Below are 24,411 nucleotides of genomic sequence, written 5' to 3'. Positions count from 1 at the left end.
TGCACCCCAAGGACACACACTCAGATGCTCTCTCCTCTACTCCCACCCATTCCCCCCTCGTTGCAAACAGAATCTAACCCCCATTCTCTCCCCTCCCCCAGCACAGACTCCAGCTTCTACGCTCTCTCCTTTTGACCTTCCTGAAAAACTCAATCTAGAATCTCCTGTTAAGATATGTGACCAAAAGGGCCACCAAAGATGGTGATTGCAAAGCATGATGGGGGAGGATGGCCAAGTGTGTGTAAAGACTGAGACAAACAGGCTGCAACCCTAAATTAATATTGGACTGAGACAAGCAGGCCCCAACTTTAGACATTGGGAATATCCAGGAAATATGCCATCCTGAAGACAATGGACACTCTCTGTGTCCATTGATACTTTTTACCAGACAAAGGGGCACCTTAACCACTTATTTGGGAGGGAGGTATGTGACCTACGTGCCTCCAGCACCTACAGGCATGGCCACTTGGTACACATCCCAAAATCAGTGTGGCAGCACCCAATTGAACTCCATCATTCAGGTTGATTGAGCCCTGGTCGACTGATTGGTAGTGATCAAGGGTCCACCCTAAAGGACGCAAAATAATCCAAGGATAAAGATGCTAAGCCTCACAGTATCACCAGCAGCGGCGACCCCAGAGACCAACCACCGTGAAGGATGACCCTGGACCATCCAGAGGAGGAGGAGGAAGAACAGACACTGGAGAGGAGGATTGGATCAGACCAAAGAGCAGACCACACTGAGATAACTGCAGAGACCAACACATGGACACAGGCCAATATCTGCCTGGATACTTGTCAGTCACTCACAGTTAAATCAAAGTCCAATGTTAAGTTTGAATCTTCTGATTGTTCTGCAAAAGTAACTACTGTAACTAATGTTAATTGTGTACATGAATAAACATTATTGCATTAATAAGAAGTTGATCTGCAGTTCTTTGTCCACGGTATAAGGGTTAAGAGCACACTGTGCAGCAAGGCACAACAGGTGTAAAGCACTGAAGCACAGTGGTTAGCACTGCTGCCTCACAGCACCAGGAACGCGGGTTCGATTCCTGGCTCGGGTCACTGTCTGTGTGGAGTTTGCACATTCCCCCTGTGTCTGCATGGGTTTCCTCTGGGTACTCTGGTTTCATCCCACAGTCTGAAAGACGTGCTGGTTAGGTGCATTGATCCGAACAGGCGCCGGACTGTGGCGACTAGGGGATTTTCACAGTAACTTAATCGCAGTGTTAATGTAAGCCTTACTTGTGACTAATAAACAGGGGAAGGCTAATTACAATAATATTAGGCAGGAACTGAAGAATGTAGATTGGGGGCAGATGTTTGAGGACAAATCAACATTTGGCACATGGGAGGCTGTCAAGTGTAAGTTGATAGGGATTCAGGACTGGCACTTTTCTGTAAGGCTGAAGGATAAGTATGGCAAGTTTTAGGAACCTTGGATAATGAGAGATATTGTGAGCCTAGTCAAAGAGAAAAAATAAGCATTTGTCAAAGCTGGAAAGCTAGGAACACACGAAGCAAGTGTGGAATACAAGTAGAAAGAAACTTAAGGAAGGAGTAAAAAGGGCTAAAAGGGGTCATGAAAAAGAACTGGACAACAGGATTAGGGAAAATCCCAATTCTTTTTATATATATATATATATATATATAAAGAGCAAGAGATTAGCCAGGGAGAGGAATGGCCCACTCAAGGACAAGGGAGGGAATCTATGCATGGAGCTCGAGGAAATGGGTGAGGTATTAAATTAATACTTTGCGTCAGTATTCACCAAAGAGAAAGGCTTGGTGGATGATGAGTCTGGGTAAGGATGTATAGATAGTTTACAATGAACAACACAGCACAGGAAACAGGCCCTTCGGCCCAACGAGCCCACGCCACCATCTTAACAATGCATTTTTCCTACACCTCCCTTGACCCGTGTCTATGCTTATGGTACCCCCATTGGAAACCAGATTCAGGGGAGAATAATTTAGGGACAATTTGTTACACCAATCAGCCTAAGAGCACATCTTTGGGGTGTGGGAGGAAACCGGAGCACCCGGAGGAAACCCATGCAACCACAGGGAGAATGCGCAAACTCCCACAGACACTGGCCCAAATCCATGTATCTGCACAGCTAGCAGTGATAGTCACTGAGCTGTTGTGGTGCCCATCTGCTGGTCCAGTTTTAAGCATACACAAATGACGCGAAGTACTAGGCCACTCTCAAAACATCCAAGAGCAGCCCACGCATGACCCACTGTGTGCATGCCCCTCGTTAGATAACAAGGTGGACCAACGCACCTGCGGAGTAAGAGACAAAACATCAACATATGTAGCATTAGATTTCCAGTAATGTCCCGAGGTTCTGACCCTTATTTAAAACCGTCTCCTATAACCCTCCATCCTTGTTTCGCTCACGTGCCTAAGTAAACCTTAAACAAGTCCAGCGTTCCTGCCTCCACCACCTTACTTGGTAGTGCATTCCATACTCCCACGACCCTGTGTGAAAAACCTCCCTCTAGCATCCAAATTATACTTCTCCCCCCTCACCCTAAGCTCATGGCCCCTCGTGATATTTGTCTCCAATGAGTCATGTTGAGATCAAAAAGGTGGTATTGGGGTTCTTGAGAAACATTAAGGTAGATAAGTCCCCAGAGCCTGATGGGATTAAACCCCAGAATACTGAGAGGCAAGGGACCCCTTGAGAGAAATCTTTATATTCTCACTGGCTCCAGGGGCGGTCCCAGAGGACTGGAGAATAGACAATGTTGTTTGTTTGTTTAAGAAGGGTAGCAAGAAAATCCAGGTAATTACAGGCCAGTGAGCCTTACATCAGTGGTAGGGAAATTATTGGAGAGGATTCTTCAAGACAGGATTTATTCCCATGTGGAAATAAGTGGACGTATTAGTGAGAGGCAAAATGGTTTTGAGAAGGGGAGGTCATGTCTCACGAACTTGATCGAGTTTTTTGAGGAAGTGACGAAGATGATTGATGAGGGTGGGGCAGTGGATGTTGTCTACATGGACTTCAGTAAGGTCTTTGACAAGGTCCCTCGTGGCAGACTAGTCAGAAGGTGAAGTTGCATGGGATCAGAGGTAAGTTGGCAAGGTGGATACAAAACTGACTCAGTCAAAGAAGACAGAGGGTAGCAGTAGAAGGGTGCATTTCTGAATGGGGACTGTGATAAATGGTGCTCCTCAGGGATCAGTGCTGTAACCTTTGCTATTTGTAATATATATAAATGATTTGGAGGAAAATATAATTGGATTGATTAGTAAGTTTGTGGACGATAGAAAGGTTGGTGGATTTGCGGATAGCGATGAGAAACATCAGAGGATACAGTAGGATATAGATCTGTTGGAGACTTGGGCGGAGGGATGGCAGTTGGAGTTTAATCCAGACAAATGTGAGGTAATGCATCTTGGAAGATCTAATACACATAGGAAATATACAGTAAATGGCAGAACCCTTAAGAGTATTGATAGGCAAAGGGATCTGGGTGTACAGGTACACAGGTCACTGAAAGCGGCAATGCAGGTGGAGAAGGTAGTCAAAAAGGCATACGGCATGCTTGACTTCATCGGCCAGGGCACTGAGTTTAGAAATTGGCAAATCATATTGCAGCTTTATAGAACCTTAGTTAGGCCACACTTGGAATTATAGTGTTCAACTACCAGAAGGATGTGGAGGCTTTGGAGAGATATATAGGAAAGATTTACCAGGATGTTGCGTGGTATGAACATAAGAAATAGGAGCAGGAGTAGGCCATCTAGCCTGCCCCGCCATTCAATAAGATCATGGCTGATCTGAAATGGCTTTCCCGCCTGCTCCCCATAACTCTTAATTCCCTTATCTATCAGAAATCAATCTACCCGTGATTTAAACATATTCAACCAAATAGCCTCCACCATTTCAATGGGCAGAGAATTCCACAGATTCACCACCCTCTGAGTGAAGAAGTTCCTTCTCAACTCTGTTCTAAACTGCACCCCCCCTGCCTTATTTTGAGGCTGTGCCCTCTAGTTCTGGTATGGATGGCATTAGCTATGAGGATAGATTGGAGAAACTTGGTTTGTTCTCACTGGAGCGATGGAGGTTGAGGGGAGACCTGATAGAAGTCTACAAGTTAATGAGAGGCATGTACAGAGTGGATAGTCAGAAGCTTTTTCCCCTGGGGTGGAAGAGCCATTTATTAGGGGGCATAGGTTTAAGATGCGAGAGGCAAGGTACGAGGCAGATTGCTTACACAGAGAGTAGCGAGTGCCTGGAACCTGTTGTTAGAGGAGGTAGTGCAAGTGGATATGGTAGTGACTTTTTAAGGGGCGTCTTGACAAGTATATGAACAGGATGGGAGTAGAGGGATATGGCCCCCAGAAGGGTAGGGAGTTTTAGTTACGTCGGGCAGCATGGTCGGTGCAGGCTTGGAGGGCCGAAGGGCCTATTCCTGTGCTGTAATTTTCTTTGTTCTTTGTTCAGTCAGGAAGTAGACTTCACCAAACCCTCTCTAATTAACAAGGCAAGAACATGCCATTCTCAGAAATTGCAACATTGACATGAGGAAATAAGAGATATCCCAGTATTTTGCTTATTATTGTTAATTCCTTGCTTAATTTATAACAGAAGAATCAATAATTTTGGGAAAAAAAAGCCTCCTGTAGTTCTTAAGAAATCTTCCATTTGTGGTTTGCAGCCTAAAACAAACGAACAATTTAACTTCTCTTCTGTAAAGTTGCCTGTCTACAGTTAACAGTTTGGCAGCTGATGTTAGGTGGTTGTTCCTTCCTGTGTGACGTGGGATGCGTCTTCTTGTCGTAGTTGTTTGACACTGTAACACCAGGCTTTATCCGACCCTTCCCCAACAGTGGCGCATGGTTTCCAGTCCGGGAATGGGAATTGACCTGTCACAATCCAGGCATCTTCTGGAAGTTCAGATAACAACTTGACTGCCAGTAAAGAAAGCTGCAGAGAAATCAGAGTATTTTCATTCACTAACGCAGTGTAAGATCAAATAACTTGTATTTCTTGCGTCCATTGCACACCAAACTACATGGAGGGGGGAAATGAGTCACAGAGTCATTAAGTTTACAGCACGGAAACAGGCCCTTCCGCCCAACTTGTCCATGCTGCTCAGTTTTTACCATTAAGCTAGTCCCAATTGCCTGTGTTTGGCCTATATCCCTCTATGCTAAGCCTACCCATGTAGCTGTCTAAACGCTTTTTTTAAAAGACAAAATTGTACCCGCCTCTACTACTACCTCCGGCAGCTTGTTCCAGACATTCACTACACTCTGAGTGAAGAAATTGCCCCTCTGGACCCTTTTGTATCTCTCCACTCTCACCTTAAATCTATGCCCTCTAGTTTTAGACTCATCTACCTTTGGGGAAAATTGTTGACTATCTAGCTGATCTATACCTCTCATTATTTTATCGATCCCTATGCCAGGGAACCCGATACAGGGGATTGCGTTTGGTGGCGAGACTGGAAGATCCTGTCAGCTGGGAAAGACTGGAAAATTCAGCCCTTTATCTCACGAAAGCATATTTTAGGCACACAAACATTTCAGCAGCAAATTATGAATCTGCAATTATTACAATTCCCTGTGACTGATTGCTGTAGATAGCTTGGCAAATTTCATTTTACCTTTAATAAGCCTTGCTCATTGTCAGGGAACAGGGACTATTTAGTTTTATTAAAGTGATAGGGCCAAGTACCAGAGTCCAAGGAGTCACCAATAGTGAAAAGTATAGAAGATTGGTTGGTTCACAAAGTATGAACCAGTGGATGCTAAATATTGGTTTTGAAAGCCTGCAGATTGTAGGGGAAAGGAAGGACTGAAGGAGGTTGAAATTCAACTGTTTTGTGGTTCTGGGGAAGAATCATTCAGAGTTGAACATTGGTGTGGAATGGATCTCAATTTCAATATAATGACGGTGCTGGATAAAGCTCTATGTAACCTCCATGAGCTGATTTTTCAGGGTGCACAGAATTTATACTGAGGTCCAGCTGATATTTACACCTCAAGATATACAGTTGCAAACTTGACAGCTCCCTTTGTAATTGGATGGGACCTTTTTAACATTATATTGGGTCCATCCATTCCTTTGAACAGAGGAGGGGATAGCACTGGTACGAGCTTTTAAAATGAATTTCTTTTATTGAACAGAACTTAAGAAAATTAACATGACAGGAACGAAAAGAAAAAATAAACTTTGGAGATCGGCTTTTAAGCAAGTCAGTCCCTGTACTTTACTGGACAGGATCTTGAAACTTGAAAACACACATTAAAATCCACAGTATCTCTCAACCCTTATCTCATTATTGCAAGTGTCCTTCGCAAGCTGTCTGTCTAGAAAAAGAAGCCTTGCAGCTGCTGTTGTTTGCCTGCATTGCGTACCCTTCAGGAATGTAGTCAACATTTAGCTAACCTTTAGCCTTCTAAGTTTTAAAATGTAGCCAAGTTAGCAGTGGTAGTTTACCCTTACAGTCTAGCATTTAAGTGTAATTGCATAGGCAGCAATATCTTAAAATGAAGTCTTTGCAGAGACTGAAGCAAACAGGGCTAAGCATACACAGGATCTTTCACATTGGCACAAACCAATGTAAGAGCCATTCTATCCAATTCAAACATACTACACAATGGACCACTGGGATGCACTGCAGCAACTTCTCCAAGGCTCTTTTCAACATGATCTTTCAAACCTATGACCTTTATCATCTAGAAGGGCAAGGATGGGAGATATATTGGAGGACGACCATCTGCAAGATCCCTTCCAAACCACTCAACTGTCATAACTTGGAATATGTCACTGTTCCTTCACTGTAACGGGATCAGAATCCTGGAACTCCCTGAAACTGTTGGTGGCATGGTGGCACAGTGGTTAGCACTGCTGCCTCACAATGCCAGGGACCTGGGTTTTATTCCCGGCTTGGGTCACTGTCTGTGTGGAATCTGCACGTTGTCCCTGCGTCAGTGTGGGTTTCCTCTGGGTGCTCCGGTTTCCTCCCACGGTTCGAAAGACATACTGGTTAGGTGCATTGGCCGTGCTAAATTCTCCCTCAGTGTACCCAAACAGGCACTGGAGTGTGGCGACTAGGGGATTTTCCACAGTAACTTTGTTGCGGTGTCAGTGTAAGCCTACTTGTGACACTAATAAATAAACTTCAAAAAAAACTTCAAAACTTCAAATCTTCCTAACAGCACAGTGGAAGTAGCCAGACCGCAAAGATTGCAGCAGTTCAAGAAGGCTACTTACCACCTCATTTTCAAGGGCAATGAGGAAAGGCAACAAATGGTAGCCCAGCCAGTGACACCAGTATTTCCTTGAACAAGTTAAAAAAAATCTTGTTTTTTTCAAGTTTCAGTATCTAGCTCCAAGGTAAAGAGAGAAGTCATGTCTATAGCAGAAGTAGGGCCAGTATTTCTAACCCTTTAACTGGTAGCTCTGTAGCAAATGGTCTCCAATTGTGGTTTTTTTTTTGATCAGTTAGTTTAATGTCAACAGGAGACATGAACTTCTTTGCAAAAGTAGAGACTGTTCTTCAAAGGCCGGTCTTGGGAAGCACTCTCCCTGCTTTGATTCTGAGAGGAATAGTGCAGCCTGAATTTACTGTCAATCTTACTGTGCTTAATTGTTTGCTAACTTGCCTAATGTTCAATAAAGTTGGCTTAATGATTTAAGGCATCAGATGGAGTGTCATTGCTCTGCCTACCAAAGAGGAGGAATTACGTGCTGCATGTGACATACTCCAGTAAGCCAGAGGGCAGTGACAAGAACCTCGGTTCAAACCTTGGGTCTCACTACATTTACCTAGATATTAGACAAGTAACATCATACTCTGGACCACGAGGGACATAAGATTGGCTTAGGGAGTATAGTGAGAGGTTTTGAAAAATGATGCCATCTTTGCATATTGATAGTTCATTTTTTTCCTTGAGGGGGGAGGTGTGATGATACTGTGCCTTTAAAAAATGTATTTTGAGTCATCTTACTTGTGCAGGATCTGTTTTAGCAATTCTCTGTATCGGTGCTGTTTAGTCTGTACTTGGCAGCAGCCCCAGTTGTTAATGCAAAAACATAATCAATCTTAACTGCTACAATGTCTGTTTTAATCTGGACTAATGCGGGGTTTTATTTTTAGAGTTTTCCCCTGGAGTTTTGCAGAGTAGGGCTTGAGTAAGTTGATTAGCAAGTAAGGTCATGTGACTGAGTGGAGCGAGGCTTACATAGGAAAAACAAGTCAGTTGCTGCTTGGAAGCTGCACAGAGGGGTAGCCTTTTCTCTCTCTGAGGCCTAGAGATGGAATCTACCACAGCCTAGGTTTATTTCTCTGTAAGTCTGCTGTTTGGGGTCTTTAGAGAAAGGTCACTTTCTCTCCCTGGAATTGGAGTGTGAAATCTGCCAGGAAATAAATCTCTTTGTCTGCAATTCTGCTGTTTGGGGGTAGATCTTTCTCTGGAGGTTGCTGTATGAGAATCAGAAGACAGGTGTCTGTCTGGATCTCTGACCAGAGGTGTTAATAGGCTAGAAATCTAGCATCAACATGAGCATATTTACTTTTTTTTTGTGCTGAGTCAAGGAAGCAATTTATGTCTATGAGGCATATTACTTAAATTGGAACCACAGAGATAGCTAGTTGTTAACAATTATACTTTGTCATGTTTAAATATTTTAATTGGTAAAAGTTAAGTTTTTTTGATTATATTGTGTATTCTTAAATATAAGTTTTTTTTTGATAAAAGCTTCCCTAGTGAGTCAATTAAATCATAACTGGAGCAGAGTACTTTAGCTCAGCTTTGTGCCCAAACTAAAAGGAAAAGTTAGGGTCTAGGCTAACTTCATAATATACCTTGAAGTTTCTGACCTGGACCACAACAGGAGTGACCAGTGACACACACTGAAAGCATGCTCGCACAGTGGTGAGCATTGCTGCCTCACAGCGCCAGGGACCCGGGTTCAATTCCAGCCTCGGGTCACTGTCTGTGTGGAATTTGCACATTCTCCCTGTATCTGCGTGGGTTTCTTCTGGGTGCTCCGGTTTCCTCCTACAGTCCAAAGATGTGTAGGTTAGGTTGATTGGCCATGTTAAATTGACCCTAGTGTCAGGGGATTAGCAGGATAAATATGTGGGGTTATGGGAATAAGGCCTGGGTGGGATTGTGGTCAGCATAGGCTCAATGATCCAAATGATCTTCTTCTGCACTGTAGGAATTCTATGAGAACCAAAGGAAATATCTAGCCTGTAAGTGCTAAAAATATAATGCATGTATATTCCACAAGTGAAAGGAACCAGAAATCAGTGATTGTAGAATTACTGAGAATACATTAATAAGCTTGATAAATGAATGTACTGTGAGAGATTATGTTTGCATGAAAGCGTGAAAAGGATCACCTATTACTCACCACACTGGGAGCCAGGAAAACTGCAACATTAGAACAGTCTGACAAATCAACCTAAAATAATTTAAAAAACGCACATCATCAATCTTTTGCTCCTAATTTACACAGGCACCCTGTCAATATTTAAAATCATTGCATTAAGAGCATATATAACAATCCTGACAATGAGAGTTTAGCGTTCTGATAGTCTGCATTTTGTCCCTTAATTTACCATCTCAGACATCCCCTTCCCCCAAGACTTTGCCAGTGTTGCTCAATGGACAGATACTAGCATGCAGGTGACATCCACCTTAGGTTCGAGGGGCCAAATGGTCAGCCCCTGCTTCTAGCTCCTGGTGGCTCCATGAAGCACCTTGGGATGTTTTACCACGTTGAAGGGGTGACGGGGATAAAGCCTGGGTGGGATTGTTGTCGGTGAAGGCTCCATGGGCCGAATGGCCTCCTTCTACACTGTAGGAATTCTACAGTGCAGAAAGAGGTCATTGGACCCATCCAGTCTGCAGCGATACTTACCCAGGCCTCTCACTGTAACCCCACGTATTTACCCTGCTAGTCCTCCTGACACTAAGGGACAATTTAGCATGGCCATTGAACCCAAGGGATTCTGCATAACACATTTGTTTATTTATTAGTGTCACAAGTAGGCTTGTATTAACACCGCAATTAAGTTACTGTGACAACCCCCTTTTAATAGATAAGTGCAAGTGAGCTGTTCCTTGTTTCATCTGTAATGGGTCAACTTTGTTGAAATTCTAGACAATAACTTTCAATCAACAATCTTCACTTGACCGATATGCTTCGTATATAGTTTCAGACCAGAAATTTTCTCAGTGGAAAAGTTTCAATATTACATCTCACATGATTACTTCTTCTTGTGTGGAACAATCGGATCAAGCTACTTATTGATAGTTGGTCTTTTATAAAGAAGGCAATCCCGCGATGCCCCCTCATCTCTGAAATCTGCTCATTTCTTGAACAAACGTGTAAGTAGTTCAGAAAATGGAACTGGGGCTGACCAGAGATTGTGATAATCAGATCCCTGAGGCTAGAAGATAGTAGTTACCAATGCTTGTCTATATTTTATTGGAATTTGACTGCCAAGGAAAATTAGCATTTAAATGTGATTTTTAATAAATGTAATTTTTCAAAAAACATATATTTAAGACTGAGAAAGCTTGCGAGCAATACTCATTAATATCAAATGATGGAGACCTCCCGCCCCCATCACCCTTTGCACATTAGCTCAAAATTAGTGTTTTTACCTTCCACAAATCTTGCTTCAGGTAAGAAACCTGGCTGCTACAGCCTGCTCTCCAAGCGTAGAACTTTGACAGCCTGATGAGCCACGGGTTCAGTTCATAGCCAACTGCTGGTTGGAAACCACGCTTACTGGCTTCTAGCACCTGAGGATGACACAGATCCCGTGACTTAATAGCACAGTGAAATGCAGAGTTACAATGGAATGTGTGACATGGAAATAAAACGACAACTTAGATGTACGAGGCAAGTTTCTTTTTACACAGAGGATGGTGGGTGCCTGGAACTCTCTGCTAGGGGAGGTCGTGGAAGCAGATATGATAGTGACTTTTAAGGGCTGTCTTGACGAATACACGAATAGGATGGGAATAGAGGAGTATGGTTCCCGGAAGAATAGGGGATTTTAGTTCAGTTGGGCAGCATGGTCACTGCAGGCTTGGAGGGCCGAAGGGCCTGTTCTGCTGTAATTTTCTTTGTTAGGCCATTCAGACTAGTCTATGCCACTGTTTGTACTTCACTCAAGCCTTCTTTCTACCAAACTTTTAACACTTACGTCATGGCCACCAGGAATGCAACATTTTGGTTAATCTTCTCAGTCAGGAAGGAAAGAGATAGAGTGAAACATCTTATGGGGATTGTCTCCAAACCTTTAATCATCATAGGATCCTACAATGCAGGAGGCGGCAATTTGGCCCATTGAGTCTGCACCAATCACAATCCCACCAAAGCCCTTTCCCCATAACCCCATGTATTTACTCTAGCTAGTCCCCCGACTCTAAGGGGCAATTTAGCATGGTCAATCCACCTAATCTGCACATCTTTGGACTGTGGAAGGAAACCAGAGCACCGGGGGGGGGGGGGGGGGGGGGGGGGGAGACACCCACGCAGACATGGGGAGAATGTGCAAACTCCACACAGACACAAGCCGGGAATTAAATACAGGTCCCTGGCCCTATGAGGCAGCAGTGCTAAGCACTGTACCACCCAATGACATATTCCATCTCTACTATGCCATTTCAAGGAGGAAGAAAACTACCTGGTAAGGTTTTCAATATCTCAAAGAGGACAACTTTGCAAGATTACGGGGAAAGGGCTGGGGAGTGGAACTAAATCAGAGCTGACACAGGCACAATGGGCTGAATGGCCTCCTTTCTGTGCTGAATAAATCTATCATGTGATTCTATAACATTCAAGTAATTTTTTTAAACTCAAGTGTTTCTACTGGTTAGGAGTGCTGTGGTCGTGGTCATTACCCTATGACTAAACACCATCAACCCCATCAATGTTATTCTATTCCTGGCCTCAACTGATTGAAAATTGACAGGTGACCAGCTATGAGACATGTTTAAGAATGATGCACTCTCTATCTTTCCTTCAAAGCTATGGAATTAGCCCGGCAAGAATCACAGTGCATCTCAGAATTGGCCCACTGCTTCTGCACTGGCTCTCCGAATGAGCAATTTACCGACTACATTTCCCACCTCTTCTCCCCACAACTTAGGACATTCAGCTTTGTCAGATAACAATCTAATCCTGTTTTGAATGCTTCGATTTGGGGCAGCACAGTGGTTAGGTCTGCTACCTCACAGCGCGAGGGACCCAGGTTCAACTCCAGCCTCAGGTCACTGCCTGTGTGGAGATTGCACATTTTTCCCGTGCCTGTGTGGATTTCCTCCAGGTCCTCCGGTTTCCTCCCACACTCCAAGGCTGTGCAGGTAAAGGTGGATTGACCATGCTAAATTTGCCCTAGTGTGTGGGTTAGGTAGATTAACCAAGTGGGTGCGTTGGGTTGTCTGGGCGGGTTGCTCTTCAGACAGTCAACGCAGAATGGGCCGAATGCATTGTAGGGTTTCAATGACTGAATCTGCGTCCATCACAGTCTCAGGCAGTGCATTCTAGATCTTAATGCGAAAAATTCTCCTGTCATTGTTACTTCTGTTGATTTTTAATTTAAGTCTGTGTTCTCTCACTTGTGACCGTTTCATGATAAAGAATAGTTTCTCCCTATCTACTCTGTCCGGCCTCCTCATGATTTTTAATACCTCTATCAAATCTAGGCATTTGGTTTAACACTCACTCTGTGGCAGGTTGGGATATTTCCTTTAGAGTCATAGAAGTTTACAGCAGGGAAACAGGCCCTTCAGTCCCATATGTCCATGCCACCCAGTTTTTACCACTAAGCTAGTCCCAATTGCCTGCATTTGGACCATAATCCCTCTATACCAATCTTATCCATGTAACCGTCCAAATGCTTTTTAAAAGACAAAATTGAATCTGTCTCTACTACTACCACTGACAGCTTGTTCCAAGCACTCACCACCCTCTATGTAAAAGAAATTGCCCCTCTGGATACTTTCGTATCTCCCCCCTCTCACCTTAAACTGATGCCCTCTAGTTTTTGACTCCCCTACCTTTGGGAAAAGATGTTGACTATCTACCTTATCTATGCCCTTCATTATTTTATAGACCTCTGTAAGATCACCCTTAAGCCTTCTATGCTCCAGGGAAAAAAGTCCCAGTCTATCCAGCCTTTCCTTATAACTCAGTCAAGTTTCTGTTGCATCCTAGTAAATCTTTTCTGCACTCTTTCTGGTTTAATAATATCCTTTCTATAATAGAGTGACCAGAACTGTACACACTATTCCAAGTGTGGCCTTACCAATGTCTTGTACAACTTCAACAAGACGTTCCAACTCCTGCATTCAATGTTCTGACCAATGAAACTAAGCATGCCTTCTTCACCACTCTGTCCAACTATGACTCCACTTTCAAGGTGCTATGAACTATATCCTTAGCTTGCCTTGCTCTGTAATGCCCTACCATTAACTAAGTCCTGCTTTGATTTGATCTACCAAAATACATTTGAGTGAGTGGGCGAGGACCTGGCAGATGGAGTATAATGTTAGCAAACGTGAGGTTATCCACTTTGGTAGAAATAATAGTAGGAGGGATTATTTTTTAAAGGACGAAAAGCTGCAGCATGCTACCATGCAGAGACCTGGGGGTCCTTGTGCACGAATCGCAAAAACCCAGTCTGCAGGTGTAGCAGGTGATCAAGAAGGCGAATGGAATGTTGGTCTTTATAGCGAGGGGGATAGAATATAAAAGCAGGGAGGGCTTGCTGCAACTGTACAGGGCACTGGTGAGGCCACAACTGGAGTACTGTGTGCAGTTTTGGTCACTGCATTTGCGAAAGGATATATTGGCTTTGGAGGGAGTGCAGAGAAGGTTCACTAGGCTGATACCGGAGATGAGGGGGTTAGACTACGAAGAGAGATTGAATAGACTGGGTCTGTACTCGTTAGAGTCTAGAAGGCTAAGGGGGGGATCTTATAGAGACATATAAGATAATGAAGGGGCTAGATAGGATATAGGTAGAGAGATTCTTCCTGCTTAGAAAGGATAGCAGAACTAGAGGGCACAGCCTCAAAATAAGGCGGGGGGGAGCAGTTTTGATCAGAGTTGAGGGGGAACTTCTTCACTCAAAGGGTGGTGAATCTCTGGAATTCTCTGCCCATTGAGGTGGTGGAGGCTACCTCGCTGAATATATTTAAGTCACGGGTAGATAGGTTTCTGACAGACAAGGGAATTAAGGGTTATGGGGAGAAAGTGGGAAAGTGGAACTGATCCACTTCAGGTCAGCCATGATCTTGTTGAATGGCGGGGCAGGCTCGAAGGGCTAGATGGCCTACTCCTGCTCCTATTTCTTATGTTCTTATCACTTTGCCTTGATATAAATTAAGCTCCATCTGCCATTCATTAGCCCAACTGATCAAGATTCCATTGCAATCCTAGATAACTTTCTTCACTGTTCACTATGCCACCAATTTTGGTGTCATCTGCAAATTTATTAACAATGCCTCCAAAATTCTATTTCAAATTATTAATATAAATGACAAATAACAGTGGACCCAGCAATGATCCCTGAGGTACACCGCTGGTCACAGGCCTCCAGTTTGAAAAACAACTTTCTACAAACCACCCTCTGTTATCAAGCCAAGAGGGGAAAGGAAAAGTGTAAGCACACTTCAGTTTTACCTCACTGAGTATTTCTGGCTGGCCATGAGTGCAGCAAATATCTTCATTCTTTCAAGGGATGTGGGTGTCACTGAAAGGCCAGCATTTGTTGCCCATCCCTAATTGTCCTCAACATTTCAGAGGACATTCCAAGGATTTGACCTCATGAGTGCAGAATCATACAAAAGGATTATGTCATGTACACAAAAGGAGCAGCAAGCAAGAGAAATTTAAACGGTGCATTGGGAAGTTTAAGTTTATTTATTAGTTCACAAATAGGTTTATATGAACATTACAGTGAAGTTACTGTGAAAATCCCCGAGTCACCACACTGCAGTGCCTGTCCGGGTACACTGAAGGAGAATTTAGCGTGGTCAATGCATCTAACCAGCACGTCTTTTGGACTGTGGGAGAAAACTGGAGCACCCAGAGGAAACCCATGCAGATATGGGGTGAACATACAGTCTCCACACAGAGAGTGACCCAAGCCAGGAATCAAACCTGGGTCCCTGGTGCTTTGAAGCATCAGTGATAACCACTGCGCCACCATGCCTTGATTCACATCCACAGCTTCTAACACAGGAGAGGAAATGGTGTAGTGGGCATAGTCACTGACTAATAATCCAGAGACCCAAGGTAATGCTTTGCGGACCTGGGTTCAAATCTGGAATTAAATGTCTAAGGATGACCATTAAACCACTGTCAATTGTCGTAAAAACTCAACAGGTTCACTAATGTCCTTTAGGGAAGGAAATGTGCCATCCTTGCAGGGTCTGGCCTACATGTGAATCCAGACCCACAGCAAAGTGGTCAACTCTTAAATGAAATGGCCTTGCAAGCCACTCAATGGTAGTAAATTCTGGTCCGGCCAGTAACGTCCACATCCCATGAATAAAACAAAAAATGATCAGCCTGTGCGTAATCCATAATGTAGTGTAGTGTAATGTAGTGATTCAGTCATACTTAAACCAATGGTGACATCAGTAATAATCTGCAGAACAGGGTTTTCTGATGTCCAACACTGTTTAAATTGATATTTACATCTGACTAACATTCAGCCTATTCAGATCTGTTGTTAATCAAACGTATCAATATCTCCACAAAAGTGAAGACTGGGCCATTCATCATGAACAGCAATTTTAATGGAATATTCTAACACAATCCTTATTTAAAAGGCATACATCAAAGAACATTTCTTCATTGCCTTTTTAATTTTTTTTGAGGACTACATTACGCTAAAAGCGCTTTTTACATTGCTGTTCTTAGCGTGCAGGCCTGCAGTATGGTAAAAATTCACCATAACAAAGAAAAATGTGATACAACTGCTCCGCCAGAATTTTAAAAGTACCAACAACTTGGACAGTCAATATGGACATTGGGGGATAGGTTTTTTGAGAGCAGAACAGCCAGAAGTGAAGTGAAGTTGTGGGCAGTTTACAGAATGGGAATATTTTGTGGAAACCCAGAACAGAAAGAAAATTAACTTTTTTATTTAATCAAACTGATTCGGCAGTTAAATAGCTGCCACAAATAAGGGCAATCATTCAGGTTTGTTTTCTAAAAATAACCTTTATAATTAAACATGCACTGAAATTCGGGACGGCATGGTAGCACAGTGGTTAGCATTGCTGCCTCACAGCGCCGGGGACCCAGACTTGATTCACGGCTTGGGTCACTGTGTGTCTGTGGAGTTTGTACATTCTCTCTGTGTCTGCATGGGTTACCTCCCGGAGCTCTGGTTTCCTCCCAAGTAGTAGTTAGATGCATTGGCTATGCTAAATTCTCCCTCAGTGTACCCAAAGAGGCGACCAGGGGATTTTCACAGTAACTTCATTGCCTTACTTGTGACTGATAAATAAGCTTTACTTTACTTGAAAATCCAAGTTAGGTTGTAACAGTTGTTTTATATTAAATCCATTACATTTTAGTCAGAATGTTTACATACAATTCTGCCATCGCCTGATCCCAAGTCTACCACCTTGCCAGACCGGCCTTCCAGTAAGGCCATCACATTCTGCACCTGTCTGTGGCTTGCAGGTATGTAAGGAACCTGGTAAAGGAAAATCACAATTAAAACAGAAAACCTCAGCAGGCATCTTTGGAGAGAGAAACAGATTGAACATTTTGGGTCTGTATGGCTTTCCTTCAAGCATAATCACACCTTCTTATTGTATTCAGCCTGGCTTTCCTCAGAATTGAAACATACGCAAACCACCTACGTTCAATAATTCTGAACACCAGACATGTTTTTATTTTTCTGATTCTGTTAAGGTATCACCAGTGCAGCACGACAGCTCCCAGTCGCCAGGCTCTGGGTGATTCCTGATCACTGATATCATCTGAACAGGAGCAATTTGAACTCTCCCTCAGTATTACTGGAAATTTCCTGCTTACTGACATACATTCAATCAGTTTGCGCACAGAATTCCCAGTTCGTGATCACCTGGGAAACTGGAAGCGCAATACAACAGGACAGCATAGAAAGAGGCCACTCGGCCCATCAATTATGTGTCAGATCTTTCAAAGAGCGATCCAGCTAGTCCCACTCGCTTGCTCTTTCCCAATTTCTGTCTATGTGGGTTTCCTCCAGGTGCTCTGGTTTCCTCCCACAGTCTGAAAGACATGCTGGTTAGGTGCACCGGCCATGCTAAATTCTCCCTCAATGTATCCGAATCGGGGCCAGAGTGTGGTGACAAGGGGATTTTCACAGTAACTTCATCGCAGTGTTAATGTAAGCTTACTTGTGACATGAATAAACATGCAAACATTACATATATATTTCAAATGAGGAAGTTGAAACTATACACAGGATTCCAGATGTGGTCTTACCAAGGCCCCATACAGCTGCAGTAAAAAATCCCTACTTTTATATTCCATTCCCCTTGCAATAAACACCAGCATTACATTAGCTTTCCTGATCACTTGTTGACCCTGTATACTAACAGTTTGCAATCCATGTACCAGGACATCCAGATACTACGAATATCAGAGTGCTGTAATCTTGCTTCATTTAAACAATTCACTGCTTTTTGATTCTTCCTGTCAATGTGGACAAATTCACATGTCTAATGACACTGATGTTGTATTCTACACAATGAAAGGAATTGAAGAGTGTGGATGTTTGGGAGGATGAGACACTTGACATGAATATATCTTCAATCAGAGAACCTCTACAGTGCAGAAAGAGGCCATTCTGCCATTGAGTCTGTACCAACAACTATCCCACCCAGGCCCTATCTCCATAACTCTATGTATTTACTCTGCTAATCCCCCTGACACTAAGGGGCAATTTAATATGGCCAATTAGCCTAACCTGCACATTTTTGAGCTATGAGATGAAACAAGAGTGCCCGCAGGAAACCCACACAGACAACGGGAGAATGTGCAAACTCCACACAGTCACCCGAAGCCAGAATTGAATCCGGGTCCCTGGCATTGCGACTCAGCAGTGTTAACCACTGTACCATTAATTAACCAGATAAACTTATTGCACACTTACAGGGTGTTCTGCTTTTGTTTTACTGTAGCCATGGCAACACTGAAGGTTCATTGAGGAAACAAGAAAACAACTGAAAAGATAATGCAGACAGAGCAGCAAAGAGCAGGTTTCGATCAGAGTGGAGGTTTAGGTGAGACAGTTGGTGGATGGCACGGAATTTTAAAAAAAGCTGCTGAATTTAACACGGAGACAGGTAGAACGATGTCCGATATGGGATTATCGAGAAAGGGAGATTCTACAGGGAGACTGTGATGTTAAACTGACATTTGTCACATAGCAGATCCTGGGATAAATTTTTAATTTTGATGCAGAGGCCCTGGGGAAACAACTGAAATCCAACCACGGCTGCTGACAGATTGTAAATTCATTACTGAATCCAATTTTGGGGTGTTAAAGAACAAAAGTGTGCTTATGATAGGTGTCAGCTGGGTGATACAACAAAGATAGTTCAGAGGGGAAGTGAAACACAAGATAAATGAAACAAAGGCAGAGCAAGGAAAGAGACAGACATATGAACATAAAAGGGACCTAAAAGTCTTCCATTTGCAGATAAATAGGAAAAGTAGAACCAATTAGGGCTGGTTTGGCTGGGGTAGTTTTTCCTTACAGCAAAGAATGCTGGTGGGGAGGGGGGAAGGAATCTGATTGAGGTGTGCAAAATTACAAAGGATGTGGATAAGAAGAAACTTTTCCTCTTAGTAGAGGGGTCAATAACCAGGGAATGTGGATTTAAGGTCAGGGCAGGGGATTTAGAGTGGATTTGAAGAAAAACATTTTCAGAAGATAGTGCAAATCTGGGACTCGCTGCCTGAAAGGGTGGTAGAGGTGAGAATCTTCACAACATTTAAGAAGCATTTAGATGAGTATATGAAATGCCACAGCATGCAAGGCTGGAAAATTGTATAAATAGAAATGCTTGATGGCCAGTACAGACAAGATGGGCCGAAGGATTTCTTTTTGAGCTGTAAAACTCTATGGCCACCTGAAATAAAGCTGTCTGATCTGCACAGTGTTTACACAAAGCACTTTGTAGATAGTTATGTTTCTCCCACCTGTAACTTTAGAGGGACCCTCCTGAAACCAGGCATCAGTGCTCCTGCCCATATTAGGTATGTAGTTAACCCAGTGCACCCAGCGATCTGCAGTAAACCCCAGCCGCCAACAGACTGCTTCCTGAGCTCAGCTTCTCCTTCATTGTCATCCGGGTCCATTCCTAAAAAACAGACAAGTGTGTGAGTGTGTGTGTGTGTGACTGTGAGAGGGAGGGTGTGTGAGAGTGTGAGGGTGATGGAGAGTGTGAGGGTGCGAGACTGACAGTGTGTGTGTGCCGATCCAAGCCTCAAATGAAGGATCCAGTGTCGATGATCTCACAACATTGCACCAAGTGGTGGAGTTAGAATCAAAGAAACTCATAGCACAGACAGTGGCTATTCAGCCCATCCACCCTTGTACTGGCTCTTTGAAAATGCAATCATGTTTAGTTCCCCACCTCTTTGGTTGTGTTGACATCACAGACTAACATCCATATTCTGCCAACATTTCTGGAGGTGGTTAACAATGTGTTAATGACCAGATAATGTTGGTTGAGGGATCGATAATAAACAGGGCGTCTGAGATATCTCCCCTGCTCTTCCTCTAAATGGTGCCATAGGATCTTTTACATCCACCTGAGCAGGCTGGTGGGATTGGGAATTAACATCTCATCCAAAATAAAGCATCTCCAACATTGCAGTGCTCCCTTGGTATTGCACCAGGGTGTCAGCCCTAATCTTTGTGTGGCACAGTGCCAGGAACCCAGGTTCAATTGGGTTACTGTCCTTGTAGAGTTTATACAATCTCCCTGTGATTTTGATTTGATTTTATTTTTATTATTGTCACATGTATAAACATACAGTGAAACGTATTGTTTCTTGCGTGGGATACAGACAAAACATACCGTTCATAGAGAAGGAAACAAGACAGTGCAGAAGGTGGTGTTACAGTCATAGCTAGGGTATAGAGAAGGATCAACTTAATGCAAGGTAAGTCCTTGCATGGGTTTCCTCCCACACTCCAAAGATGTATAGATTAAGTAGATTAGCCATGGTAAATTGCCTCTTAGTGTTCCAATATGTATAGGTTCAGGAATTAATGGGGTAAATATGTAGGGTTACAGGAATAGAGCCTGGGTGAGATGCTCTGTCGGAGGTGCACAATTGATGGGCTGAATAGCCTCCTTCTGCACTGTAGGGATTCCATGTAAGGTCTTCTGCACTTAAAACAAGGGTCGCATTTGCCCTCTTAGGTAGGTGCAAAAGATCCAAATGCACTATTCAAATAAAAGCTCTCCCCAGTCACAAAAGCAAAAAATGCTGGAAAATCTCAGCAGGTCTGACAGCATCTGACAAAAGGTCATCCTGATTCGAAACACTGGCTTATTCTCTCTCCACAGATGCTGTCAGACCCGCTGAGATTTTCCAGAATTTTTTGTTTTCTGTCTCAGATTACAGCAAGCGCAGTATTTTGCTTTTGAACTCTTTCCAGTATCCTGGCAATATCTCTCATTCACTCAACATCACAAAAACAGATGATCTGGCCATTGTCACACTGCTACTTGTGGGAACTTGCTGTGTACAAATTGGCTGCCATATTTTCTATGTTACAACAGCAACAACATTACAAAAGTACTTTACTTATGATGAAGTGCGTTGGGAAATCCTGAGATGCCATACAAAATATTTTCTTCAAAATGTTTCATCAAGATTAGGAGTTTATGTAATTTAAATCTATACACGTCAAGTTGTAACACCAGGTACAGAAAATTAGCATTTACTATTGACTATAAATGTGGTGATACACTCTATGAAACACAACTCCTTTGTAGTTACGCCAAGCACCTGTATTAGGTGAACATGCATTAAGGAAAAATTAAATGTGCAAATGTTTTGTAGCACAGATTCCCTGCAGAGTGACCAACTCTTATTAAAAACAGGGACACTATTCAACTGAGTGTGTGCTGGTTAGAAGTGGGGGCTAAGGGGTTTAAAATAATCATTAATAATCTGGAAGATGGAACTGAGGGCATGGTTGCTAAATTTGATTGATACAAAGGCTTGTAGAGGATGTAGTGGGGAGGCTGTAGAATAACTTGGACAGGCTAGGAGAGTGGGCAAAGAAGTGACAGATGGAATACATTATGGGAAAGTGTGGGGTTATGCATTTTGGTAGGAAGAGTACAGGCATAAACTATTTTCTAAATAGGGAAAGGCTTTGGAAATCTGAAGCACAAAGGGACTTGGGAGTCCTGGTTCAGGACTCTCTTAAGGATAACATGCAGGTTCAGTCAGCAGTTAGGAAGGCAAATTCAATGTTAGCATTTCTAGAGGGCTAGAATACAAGAGCAAGGATGTACTTCTGACGCTGTATAAAACTCTGGTCAGACCCCATTTGGAATATTGTGGGCAGTTTTGGGCCCCATGCCTAAGGAAGGATATGCTGGCCTTGGAGGGGGTCCAGTGGAGATTCACAAAATGATTTCAAGATCGAAGGGTTTGTCATATGAGGAGCAGTTGAGGAATCTGGGTCTGTACTTGATGGAGTTTAGAAGCTTGGTGGGGGGTGGGATCTAATTGAAACTTACAGAATACTCTGGATAGAGTGGATGTGGAGAGGATGTTTCCACTAGCGGGAGAGACTAGAACTCGAGGGCACAGCTTCAGAGTGAAGGGATGCTCCTTTAAAACTGAATTGCAGAGGAATTTCTTCAGCCAGAGGGTAGTAAACCTGTGGAGCTTATTGCCACAGGGGGCTGTGGAGGCCAAGTCATTTGAGTGTCTTTAAGACAGAGATAGATAGGTTCTTGATCAATAAGGGGATCAAAGGTTACTGGGAGAAGGCAGAAGAATGGGGATGAGGATCACATCAGCCATAATTGAATGGCGGAGCAGACACAATGGGCTGAATGGCCTAATTCTGCTCCTGTATCTTACAGTCTTAAGGTCTAATTTAACATTTATATTATGGAGTCACGCCATCATCATCTTTTGCTCTGCTAGCTGACTCAGAGTCGCTGTCCTGCTCAATCACGCAACTGAGACACCCAGGCTCTCTTAGAAATGGAGGACAAAATCTATTGCTTACGTGACAGTCAAAATACAGCACAATCCTTGGAATAGAGGACAGGTACTCCAAAGGTAGAATTTAAAAAAATTCTTTGATGAGATGTGGGTGCCACTGACAAGGCCAGCAGCTTTTGATCATCCCTAATCACCCTGAGGGCTTGCTGGGCCATTTCAGAGGGGCAGTTAAAAGTCAACCACATTGCTTTGAGTCTAAATAACATGTTGGCCAGTCCAGGTTAGGACTGCAATGGCTCAGTGGTATTATCACTGGACTAATAATCCACAGTAATACTCTGGGGACCTGAGTTCAAATCCCACCATAGCAGATGGTGAAAATAAGTTCAATAAATATCTGGAATTAAAAGTCTGATTATGACAATAAATGATTTTCAGAAAAACCCACCTGGTTCAGTACTGTTTTTTAGGGAAGGAAATCTGTTGCCCTTACCTGGTTTTGCATACACATTACTCCAGATCCACACCAATATGATTGACTCTTAAATGGCCTTACAAGCAACTCAGTTCAATTGGGAATGGGTAACAAATGTTGGAATAGCCAGTGGTGCCCACATCCCATGAACGAGTATACATATATTAAAAAAATCTCTTCCCTGAAGGACATTTAGGTTTTTTTAACCAAAGCCGATGACGATGGTTTTACAATTGCCATTACTGAGACTAGCTTTCAATTCCAGATTTATTTATAACTGATTGAATTTCAATTCCAATAAAGCTGCCATGTTGGGATTTGAACAAACTCCCCCCTCCACATCTGCAGCATTAACATAACTTCCTGGTTTTAGATATAATGAATGAACATTAAAGATGGCCATGGTGACACTTGGTCCATTGGTGCCCTCCCCCGATCTCCAGGTGCTCTGGTTTCCTCTCAGTCCAAAAGATGTGCCAGTTGTGGGCACTGGCTCTGCAAAATACTCCCTCAGTATACCCAAACAGGTGCTGATGTAGTGATGACTAGGAGATTTTCACAGTAACTTCAATGCAGTGTTAATGTGAATAAACTAAACTACCCTTTAGCCACTGGTGCCCCCCTCAGCCTATCAATGCCCCTCTTAAACCCCATTCACCCACTGATGCCCCCTCCTCATACCTACCCTTGGTCCATTGTTGGCCCCCGACTTCTTGCAAGCTGTGACCAACATACCTCTAATTCTATCTTTTACTCTCGCTCTACACATTTAAAACTCTACTCTCTTATAAACCCTCTAACAATGCTACCTACCTTATATCAAGTTGATCTTTTTCTACACCCAAGCTGTGGCTGTAACACTACATTCTTCTCTCCTTCTCTATGAATGGTATGCTTTGTCTGTACAGAACAGAACAGCACAGTACAGGCCCTTCGGCCCTCAATGTTGTGCCGAGCTACGTCCAAACCCAAGATCAAGCTATATCACTCCGTATTATTCTTGTGCGCTCCATGTGCCTATCCAATAACTGCTTGAAAGTTCCTAAAGTGTCCGACTCCACTATCACAGCAGGCAGTGCATTCCACAACCCAACCACTCTCTGAGTGAAGAATCTACCTCGGACATCCCTCCTATATCTCCCACCATGAACCTTATAGTTATGCCCCTAGTAACCTTATAGTTATGCCCCTAGAAATAGTCTCTGCACGTCCATTCTATCTATCCCCCTCATCATCTTATAAACCTCTATTAAGTCACCTCTCATCCTCCTCCGTTCCAAAGAGAAAAGCCCCAGCTCCCTCAAGCTTTCCTCATAAGTATAGCGCACAAAAAGACAATACTTTTCACTATACACTAATAGATGTGATAATAAATCAAAACCCTTAGCCCATTAGTTTGAAAGTTCATTAAGTTTGTGTCACACCCAGACTGACACGAACATTGCAATGAAGTTAGTGTGAAAATCCAATAATCCCACCCCCATCCCCATCCCCATCTCCTTGGTCACTTCAACCAATCCCAGTTTCTTATTTCCAGAAGGTTCCCTGAAGCTGAATTTAAATTCACCCATTGGGGGAGGTGGGGGGTGGGTGAGGTCACTGGGGAATGGAAGAAGGTTCTAGAAAAGGAGCTTGAGCTACCCCAATACAAACCCTGCCTCTGGACAGGAAGCTCCCAGACCGGAAAGGACCGATTACCGCGACGGACCGGAAAACGCG

The 24,411-nt window shown here is 43.3% G+C and overlaps 1 protein-coding gene across 2 annotated transcripts; it reads right to left on the bottom strand.

Annotated features, from left to right (window-relative positions):
- Positions 1–4,634: 4,634 nt before the first annotated feature.
- Positions 4,635–24,390, bottom strand: antkmt (adenine nucleotide translocase lysine methyltransferase). Of its 2 annotated transcripts, none has more exons than XM_080206927.1 (6): positions 24,346–24,390; positions 19,215–19,375; positions 16,609–16,713; positions 10,652–10,792; positions 9,393–9,443; positions 4,635–4,949 (listed from the first exon to the last, which is right to left on the bottom strand). In XM_080206927.1, the coding sequence occupies exons 2-6, from the start codon at positions 19,371–19,373 to the stop codon at positions 4,755–4,757; spliced, it is 651 nt and encodes a 216-aa protein (XP_080063053.1). In that variant the 5' UTR covers positions 19,374–19,375; positions 24,346–24,390; the 3' UTR covers positions 4,635–4,754. The 2 variants fall into 2 exon arrangements, with proteins under 2 accessions (XP_080063053.1, XP_080063054.1); XM_080206928.1 differs by lacking the exon at positions 24,346–24,390 and adding an exon at positions 22,711–22,729.
- Between the last annotated feature and the right edge of the window lie 21 nt (positions 24,391–24,411).

This window comes from Carcharhinus amblyrhynchos, chromosome 18 (genome assembly GCF_965287045.1).
Source record: "Carcharhinus amblyrhynchos chromosome 18, sCarAmb.v2.hapA, whole genome shotgun sequence".
NCBI classification, from domain to species: Eukaryota; Metazoa; Chordata; class Chondrichthyes; order Carcharhiniformes; family Carcharhinidae; genus Carcharhinus; species Carcharhinus amblyrhynchos.
Note: the sequence above shows the minus strand (reverse complement) of the source record. Positions and strands in the feature narration are given on the sequence as shown.